Genomic DNA, 10,353 nt, shown 5'->3' on the forward strand with positions numbered 1-10,353 from the left:
ATATATATATATGCACTCTTTATCTTAAAGTTATAAATTAAATAACTTACATAAGTTTGTTCGGTCCTTTCTTCCACCAACTCTTATCCGGGCTCAATTCATTAAACTTCTTTTCACATGAGTACTCTTGAAAATGTCATTATGAAGGGGAGTGCAGTAGTCCACCCCACTTCTTTTTCCTATAAATTAAAATAGAATTTTAGACAATATTAATCAAGTATTAATTAACCAACTAATTTATTTGAAAGTATGATTTCGAAGTTAAAATTTAGAAAACTTGCCATCTCCCTCGTAATTATTCCAACATTCTTTACACCTTCGTTGTGCAACAAGTCATCCTTAAGATTGTTTCTAGCTTTTTTGGCTTGTCCCGACACAACCTTGAATTCATCCGTGTTCCAATACCGATGCAAATCCTCAAAAAAACATTTTGGAAGAGCCAAGGTTCAAGCATGTCATTATGCTTGATTTTCTTTAGCCAACTAGATAGTCTCGCGCTGACCTTCCTCTCAAAAATGATCGTAATGACTATATTGTACTTCAACTTCCAAGTGCACAAAGTCTAAAAAAAGAGTAATATTAAATAATGAATTGAGTAAAGTATACTAAAAATGTTTAACTTATATAAAAAATATATAACAATACATATATGTATACCTTAAATTCATTAAGCATTGTCTGCGACATCCTGTTTGGAATCCTCAAGAGTGATTGACCTCTGTATAAAACCTCTTAACATTCTCCTATAGAGCCCTAACAACATCAAGACGCATAAGAAAGATATTAGTTCATGAATTTATTAATGTAGTAGAAATAAATAAATAAAAGAAATTAATAGATAACAAAACAAACTTAGGATGATCAATCTGAGTCAATCATCACTTTTACCAAGTTGTCCCTTCGCCTAACTACTAGCTCAAATGTATCTGGTTCCTTATAGGGTGTAGCAGCATGTGGAGGTGAATGTGATACTCCAGGATGTACATAACGCTAAGTCAATGAAGGAGTAACATCTATAGCATCTGACACAATATTGAATCTCTAAGTCTCATGCAGATAGGTGAGGAGATGTAGTTGTGGAAGATGGAGTACCAGATGATATCCTATTCGTTAATAAGGGTTGTGCTCGACGTTAAACCTTTATAGGTAAGATAGTGTAGTGACGTGGTGGCAAGAACGGTGAAGAAGAAGCACCGTGTGGTTGACGGTATTGACTATGATACACTAAAGGATCCGCTACACCAAATGGATTAATATATATATATGTATCAGTATAAGCAACTCCGGTGCAGAAGAAAAAAGTCCTAGGATAACCTCAGGATCTCAACAGACCTTTTTGGGGATATCCTTGTACTTTTTTATTCTGCGTCAGAGACGCGTAATACTGATACACATATATATGTTGTTCCATTTGGGATCGCGGATACCTTAGCATATCATTGTTAGAACTGTCAACCACGTGGCACTTATTATTCTTCGTCGTCTTTGCTTCCATGTTGCTACACTATCTTACCTACAGAGGTTTATCGCTAACCACAACCTTTATCGAGAAATAGGATATCATTTGGTACTCCATCTCCCACGGCTACATATCCCCATCTATCTGGCATGAGATTCGAGTACTCAGTCAGATGCGATGGATGCTACTCCTCCATTGACTCAGCGTTATGTAAATCCTGGAGTATCACGTTCACCTCCACTTGTTGCTACACCCGATGAGGAGTAGGATATGCTTGAGTTAGCAGAGGGACAAACTTGGTAGAGTGATGATTGAGCCGGATGGATCATCGTAAGTTTATTTTATTATCTATTATTTTCCTTATTTTATTTATTGCTTCTACATTAATATGTTATTCATAAGCTAACATGTTTATTATGTGTCTTACAGATGGACAATGTTGTTAGGGCCTCTATAGGAGAGTGTTAGAAGGCTTTATACAGAGGTGAGATTCCAAACAGGATAGACATATGATTTTTAATGTATTTAAGGTATATATACATGTTTAATTATATATTTTTTAGTTAAGTTTAATATACTTTATTTTATTCATTATCTAACATTACTCTTTTCTTATACGATGTGTACTCGTAAGCCAAAGTATAATATAATCATTACGGCTACATTTGAGAGGAAGACAAGCGCAAGATATTCTAGCTGGCTAAAGAAGGCCTGAAAATGACGCACCTGGCTCTTGCCAAATGTATTTGAGGATTTACGCCAGTATTGAAATATAGATGAATTTGAGGTTGTGTCTAAACAAGCTTGAAACAGTCTTTAGGATGACTTGTTGCACACCGGAGGTGCAAAGTAAGTTGAAACAATCACGAGACAGGTGACAAGTTTTCTAAATTTTAACTTATACTTCATACTTTTAAATTAATTATTTGATTAATATCGTCTAAAGTTCTATTTTTATTTATAGGAAAAAGAATTGTGGCGCACTCCCCTTGGTAATGAGGTTTTCAAGAGGTCTCGTTTGAAGAAGAGGCTAAATGAGTTTGATCTGGATGAGTGGGTGGAAGAAAGTATCGAACAAATTTATCTAACTTATTTGATTTACAATTTCAACATAAATAGTGCATATATATATATGTTGATGCTAAATTTTATTTTTAATATGCCGAGTATGAGCAGCACATGCTTGACATGGGCGATTCGGTCCAACTCACACCTGAAGAGTCCACTCAAAAAAATGATTGGGAAACACACAAGGGAATAATCTACAGCATGGTCTCTGAACGATGTACAAAGACTCCAATAAGGTATTGGATTGTCACGTTAAGCCGAGACACTTGACGGTGTTCAGATAGTTGCTATGTTGTAGCAAATTGCAGAACTTACACGTGCATTGGCAGCGTCTGAGGCCAAAAGAGTTGCTGAACCAAACCGTTGAGCAAATCAAAGAACAAGCCCTCAACCTCGCTCGTCGGCCTACTGCATCCCGTTCTTCTAAAGGGTCCTTTCCTACCGATGATAGTGATGATGATGAATACATAGTTTCCACCTCTTAGCTAACATTCCGTTAATCAGTGAAAATTTTAGAATTTTATACTTATTTTGAAAGACTTTATAAGTCTTTGAATTATGATTTTGGTGTTTTTGAATGTTTGTTATTATATATTTTGTATTATGTTTCTTGTTTGATATGGGCTGAATTTTATTTGTAGGTGGGCAACAGAAATTGGTTACTGTCAAAAATGTTGCAGAAAAGCGACGGACATGATCCTTTTGTCCGTCGCTTTTATGCATTTTTTCTTCAGAAAAGCGACGCCAACACAGCCCGTCGTTTTGGAGTGACGTCTGTCACCTTTTGGAAAGTGAGAGAAGTGACTGCGCCGTTTTTTCGTGGATTGTGACCAAAAAAGAGACGCAGTCCTTCGCTTTTGACCGTTGATTTTCGGCAGTTTTTTAGTAGTGCTTGTGGGGTTCAGGCTTAATTGTTACAGTTACACTTACAATAGGTTCATTGTTTGACATCGTATAGCTTGGGATGATAACAAAGGATTCATAGAGCTGATACCAACTTGCTTTAAGCTTGAGGCATAGATTGATTGACTAATCGATCCTTACTTGTTGTGGGGCCAGTTTGGGGCCACAGGATGGTGTGGAGCATATCATCAGACTATTCTTCTGCCTTGTAGTGGCAAGTCATGGAAAGCCTTGGCCACAGGGTTTGACCTTATTCAGAACTAGTGTTAACGAATTATTTGATCTTGTGAACTAATGTTCATCACAGTTTGTGAACTCCCTATTACAATAGTACTTCTCTATGCTCTTGTTTGTAAGCATCTTGTGTAGTGTCAACTCTAACTTTGTTGAATTTTGCTGTGTTTTTATTTTCTCAATCTACAGGTTCAGGAGCTAAATTTGCTCACTATAGCTCTATGTTTATCATCCTATGATATTATACATAAACATCCTCCTTTTCCAGTGCAGATCAATCAGCAGTGAAGAGATCTCTTTACTGATCTTGTCTGGAAATTTTCTTGCAATTACTTTAGTTGATCAGTACAAATTAAGGTATAATATTCATCTTTTATTAATTTATCACTATTTATTTTCCCTTATATCTTCCTTCGTGACCACACACACAAGAGAGAGAGAGAGAGAGAGAGAGAGAGAGAGAGATCAGTCAAACTTTTGTCTTACATATGACCTTTTATGCAGTCATTCTTGGCTGGATGTTTGTGCTTCAGATTTATGCATCGACACCCCAGACTATACTGGTGAGAAGTTTGTTCATTCCTGCTCCTCATATATGGTGTAACTTTTCAAGTAGAGTGGACTCTAGTTAAAAAAGCAATTTGGGAGGTCAAATTACTTGCTTGTATTGTGACATTAATTGACAAACAGATAGCTTCATTGAAAAATGTCAAGATTCCTTTAATCTCTTTTCATCCTTATTTGAATATAAAACTAGTTTAACAGGAGAATTAATATTTTTTGGAAGGTCATATATACTCATAACCCTTCAGGGTGGACCAGTGGTTTGAGCTTGGGACTTCCATGTTGAAGGTCTCTAGTGCGAAACCCCTTGCTAGCGAAAGCAAGAGGTTTGCCTTCTTGGTTGAGCTCGTTGCACCAGGCTTGCCTAGTGCATGTTACCTCTCCTATGTGGTTTGGGAGCTATTGCATAGGAGCAACGTTTTTACCCTGTGCGCACTCAAAGGGTAGGGGTTGAGGGTTTCCCTTGTCATCAAAAAAAAAATATTAACTCATAAGTATGCCATAAATAACATATCAAACTACATGCAAAATTTTTCTAAATCAGGTATGTAAGTTTATTCAAACCTTGGGTGGTAATTCTTAAATATTAGAAATCTCAATGTTGAAAGATGAAACTAGATTACTCAGAAGGTTGAAACAATTATTGGTAACTATTAGAAAGTTCACTAATAAAACATTGTTTATATCTTAGTGAGGGTACAAAATTATCATTTCATTAGTTGCCAACTGATATTTTCATGATGGGAAGACTTCTATTTTTGTGTAAATTTTATTCTTCTAAGCTTCACTAGCATGGGGAAATGTAGTACATGTTTTCTATCTTTCAACTTATTGGTTTGCTGATGAACAGAAACTCCCACCTTTTCTGTTTGCTAAAGTGTCATTGGACTGTCTTGGCATTCATATGGTATCATTAAGTGGCATATTGGTTTAATTAATTAGGAAGCCAGTTAAGTCGGACAATGAAATGATTGATTACAAAATTACATTTCTGATCTGAGTACTAATCTAATGGACCTTTGTCCTCTTTGTACTTGAGTTATTGCACGATTAATAGAACCCTATTTTCTGAATCATGTTTACACAGGTCATTATATTGTCATCTGTGGCTATGACAGTGACGCAGATGAGTTTGAGATTCGTGATCCTGCCAGTTCAAGGTTTTTCCTAATTACCTTTAGCTGCGTCAAGAAAAATCATCTCGTCTTTTCACCATGAAATTAACAAGGAACTTACAAAAGGACCTTTTCCTGATAAAAGTTCTTGCCAATACTAATGATGACTATTTTAACTGGCCTTTTAACTTTCATGTATTTCCATTTCATGATATTTTTCATCATAAAGGTGGAAGATGAAGAAGTTATTTGTAATTTTGTTTGTCGGTGGATGTCTGTATTAAAATGTCAATGCTCATGTTACTTGGATTTTGTATGGGGTGAGGTAAGTTGTTTAGTTTATTATTGTAGAGTAGAGAGCACAACTGGTAACATAGAGACATGAACAAGACAGAGACATCAAAACTCAAACGGCAACAGAAAAGGGGTTTTCTCCAACAAGGGGGAGATAATTCCTAAAACTCAGTGAAAACAAGTCGTGAAAAATTTAAAGTTTTGTGTTCTTTTTCTCCTAAAGGTATGATTTTCATGGAGGTTGTCGAGTTGTGATAGGGTGTCGAAAGAAGGTTCATTTGGCATTTTATAGGACATCCTAAGCAATACCGAACCGATCAGTGCAAAGTCCAAAGATCACCTAACTGACAAGAGATAGTGATATACAATACGCTAACTTGGATGGGGAAGGGTCCACCAGAGAAATATCTTGTTTACAAAGAGACGATCTTCTGAAGTGGTCCCAAATACTTGCAATTGTCTCCTATATTCCAGCCATGATATCCAGCAACGTGAGTCTCCTGAGCTTTGTATATATCTATTTACATGGAGATGACTGACACAATTCATGGAAGCTCTAGGAGTAGCTAGAGGAACATTTAGTGTGTACTAGTTACTAAGGCATGTACTGAAGAGTAGTTGGTGGAATGGAAGGCTTAACTCATCTGGCCAGTTTTGCACCAAGCAGTAAGTTAGAATTAGTTCAAATCATCCTTGACTGGACTACAGGGTGAAGAGGTGGAATTTCTCTAAGTCCTAGCCCTGTCAAAATGTTGGGATAGTAGACTGTAGTAGGAGAGTTAATTTGACATTTATTTAATGTTTCATCCGACACACCAAACTGTTAAGTCTATTGGGTTGGTCTAAGTCATTCCTGAGGGAACACAGACATGTTGCATGGTTTTATTGAGCAGATATACTTTCTCTGAAGGTCCATGGCAGCTATTAATATACTAGGTAAGAGAAAATGAAATCTCTCAATTTCCACCCGGATATTCCTGTATCTTTTCTATGACTGTTAGATGTATGATTTACCCAAAGGATGAAGGAGTCTTTTGTTTGTTTGAATAGAACCCTTCTTCAGAATCTAGACTCAAACTTGTCATTTTCTTGTCTTTGTGATTTAACTTACCCGCTCAAGAAATTAATTCTTAATTTGGTGGTGTAGTAGGAAAGTTAGTAGCAAATATTATCACTTAACTGCATGATTCAGAAAGCTAAGGCAAATGGATGGATTAGGGGTTTTATGGCATCCAACAAAGCTGGATTGGAATGGATATCTCTCATCTGCTATATGCTGAAGTTGATCAACTGAGGCATAACTAGACTAATTCTAAGTTAACTGTCTTTGAAGAAGTCTCAGGCTACATGTCAGTTGGAAGAAAAGTCTGATCTTCTTATCAATATGGTACCATAGATTCATAGGTTGGCAGGTCCTTGGCATGTGTAGTTGGTAGTCTGCCAACTGCCTATCTTGGCCTAGCACCGGGGGACAAAAACAAAGCGCTGGAGATATGGGATGGTGTGATTGCTAGATGTGTTAAGAGACAGTCTATGTGAAAGACTCAATATCTTTCGCTTGGAGGAAGAGTGTTCCTAGTAAATAGTGTTGGATTCTCTTCCAACCTATGTGATATCCCTTTTCCCTCTACCAGTCCTGGCGGAAAGAAGGTTTGAATCTCTCAGAAGGAATTTCATTTGGCAAGGAAACAAAAAGCTATTCACTTGGTAAACTTGGAAGGCAGTCATCTCAAGCAAAGCAGATGGCGGTTTAGGCATCAGAAATTTGAGGCAACGCAACAAAGGTCTCTTACTTAAGTGGCTGTGGCTGTGGAGATGGAATAATTAGCACCAGGCATAAGGAGGAAGGTAATTGATTTTAAGTATGTAAAAGTCTCCCAGTGGTGCACAAAGGTGGTGAAATTCCCGTATGGTGTAAGCAATTGGAGATCATCTCTACACTATGGCCTTGTTCTTTTAGCAACTCAGAAATTCAGCTAGGAAATGGTAGGAGGACTGCCTTTTGGGATGATAATTGGATACGAGATGGCCCTCTAAGACCAATATCCTGACCTATATCTGCCAGCAAAAAATCATCAAGCCACAGTGGAGGAGACGAGAAACACCAAAGTCAGAATCGAAACCTCAGAAGAAAGCTATGTGATTGGGAATTGAACAGAGTTGCTGGACTGCTAGATCAACTGGAGCTGCTTCAATGTTAAGCAGTATGTGAGGATTATCTGGTATGGAAAGGCTCAAGCTCCAAAATCATCTCAGTAAAATCAGCTTATAGTATTTTGATGGGTACTTGCCATGAGGTGAAGGGATGGCCATGGAAGCTGATTTGGAAAGTAAATGCGCCCTCTTAAGGTCTAATGTTTGTGCACCTCTATGGTTTAATGTTTGTATGGTTAGTGTCTAGAAAAGCATGTCTAACTCGAGAGAATCAAAGAGGAGGGGTTACCTGTTGAGTTCCAGATGTCACCTTATGTAAAAGAAAGTGAAAAACAATTCTAATTTGTTTCAACATTGTGTTGTCACAGCTCAACTATAGTACATGTTCTTGTGTATGACCGAAATGAATTGGTCTAAGACAGTAAACATCTTCAGATGTTGGAATGGAGTAGTTGATGGTACTAAATGGTGGCAACTCATCCCTGCTTGTTTGAAAGGAAAGAAACTCTAGATGTTTTGGCAATACAAATAACTCCACACAGAGTTAAACAGAACTATATATTACTTTTTCTTTTGTTGGAGTAAAGAATGTCCTGTAAATGATAGTGAATTCATACTCGAAGTTACTTGATCCCTTTAACTTTTTGTTAGATCAAGGGGGTTGTAATACTCTGATTTACTTTGGAGTATGTATTTTGTTCTTTTTAACATCACCTTATGTGTTTTGTTGATAATGAAATGTTACCATTGACTAAAAAGAGTAGTTAATTTTATCTATGATAAAATTAAAAAGATTTCTTCAAAGAAACCAACCTTTTATTTTTTGATTTTTACAATTCTGCTTTTGGTTGTTTGAGGATCCAGTTTGTTTATATTTGCATTAAGTTTGAAAATCTTATGCAGGAAATATGGAAGGGTCACCTCAAAATGTTTAGAAAAGGCCCGCAAATCCTTCGGAACTGATGAGGATCTTCTACTGGTAAATTAAGCTGTTTTTCCAAATTTTCTCGTGACATGAAATAATGGAAGTCCATCTACTCATACTTGTTGCTGATTTAGATACCTGCTTTACTATCATTTTATTTAATCTGACACCTCATTAAATTATTGATGACTATGCAATCAAATTCACTTTGTGTATTTGGTTTGCAAGAGCATGCATTGTCACCAGGCATTTATTTATTCTTTTGATAAGGAAAATAGGATATAGTAAAAAGGGCATTCCGAGAATTGTGATATTTAGTTTTTCCTGATTTATAACTTTATGGGGAAGACACATTCATGTGTGGACACTAGCTTTACATTGGATTTAATCATTTGATAAAGAAGTAAAAAATGTATCAAATATTACAAGAGCTTTAATAAAGTAAGAAGAACAAATGAAATCTCAGAACATACTGCTGATTTTGCAATACCCCTAAACTACTGGATGCATGATAATAATAAAGATGTTTATCACTCTTTTGGTATATGACTAGCTATCTACTCAAGTCTTTCCCTTATACCCCATAAGGTTATGGAAGCTTCAATCAAATATGATAATAACCTGCTAAAAGAGGAAGTGGTATTCTACAGTTTGTTCTTCTTTTCCCTGGATTGTTGGAATTCAAATGTTGAAGATATATCGAAGATATTCTTTAAGTTTTTATCTCTTGAATGCAGATCCGTGTTGAAAGAGAGGAGGCTAAAAGCAGCCATCATGATCATTGTTTAACGCAGTTACTCTAAAATAAACTGATCAATCATGTTCCGTTTTGTTGTTGTGTGTATTCTTTAAGTTGGTCAATAGCAGCATGAACCTTTAGGGGATTCTCAAAGAATCCTTATAGTAAGAATTATTAAGAAAGCCAGCAGGGTCTCCTCGATGCTAGTGGAAACAGAAAGACTCTCTGCTCTTGATGATTGACATTTACCTTGTGAATTTGTTTCTCTATTCAATTTATATATACATGTGAATATTATATCGTCTTAACGTCTAGCTCGTACAGTACTAAGTTATAGGTACACTTGTCTTTGTGTTTTCCTAATCTTCCTATCTACCAACAGAAGTCCATTGTATTTGATTGATTCTAGATTTGGTTTAGAGATGCTGTAGGCAGGCTTCTGGATATAGTGTTAGCATCTATGGTTTTTCTCTCTTCTACTACTTCATGGTATGATTTTTTTGGTGTGATATTTTTCAAAGTTATTAACGGAGCTAATTCATAATAGTTGTTGCGTGGGAGCTCTGAGGAGAACTCTACATTTTTACTGGTTCTGACAATTGACAAATAGTCCTTAACATTTATTCCCTTCTCTTACTCCCAATAATAAAAAGAAGGAGGTGCTTTTGACAACACCTGAAAGGAAGAGTGAACATAGGTATATATAATAGAGTAAAACTTTTCTATATTAATATTTGGTAAATTAATAATATTATTTCCAGTCTAAATTTGGGTTGGTGGAAAAAATTATAAATTTCGATAAGATAATATATTTTAAAAAGACCACTATATAAATATATATGATCCTATTAATATTATAAACTAATTATTTAAGACAATTTAGTGAAATTTGTTTTCT

General features: G+C 36.0%; 1 protein-coding gene across 3 annotated transcripts in view; it reads left to right on the plus strand.

Annotated features, from left to right (window-relative positions):
• The window catches only part of LOC107014811 (protein GUCD1), a 15,566-nt gene extending 5,650 nt beyond the window's left edge, over nt 1-9,916 (plus strand). The window contains exons 6-10 of one of the 3 annotated variants that reach the window (XM_015214906.2): nt 3,933-4,021; nt 4,169-4,227; nt 5,316-5,388; nt 8,695-8,770; nt 9,454-9,916. In XM_015214906.2, coding sequence (XP_015070392.1) covers nt 3,933-4,021; nt 4,169-4,227; nt 5,316-5,388; nt 8,695-8,770; nt 9,454-9,519 — 363 coding nt within the window. In that variant the 3' untranslated portion in view covers nt 9,520-9,916. Of the gene's footprint in view, nt 1-2,423; nt 3,306-3,932; nt 4,022-4,168; nt 4,228-5,315; nt 5,389-8,694; nt 8,771-9,453 lie in introns of those variants that run through there. The other 2 variants (XM_027915457.1, XM_015214907.2) reach the window with 2 other exon arrangements.
• The last annotated feature ends 437 nt before the right edge of the window (nt 9,917-10,353 follow it).

The sequence above is a fragment of the Solanum pennellii genome, chromosome 3 (genome assembly GCF_001406875.1).
Source record: "Solanum pennellii chromosome 3, SPENNV200".
NCBI classification, from domain to species: domain Eukaryota; kingdom Viridiplantae; phylum Streptophyta; class Magnoliopsida; order Solanales; family Solanaceae; genus Solanum; species Solanum pennellii.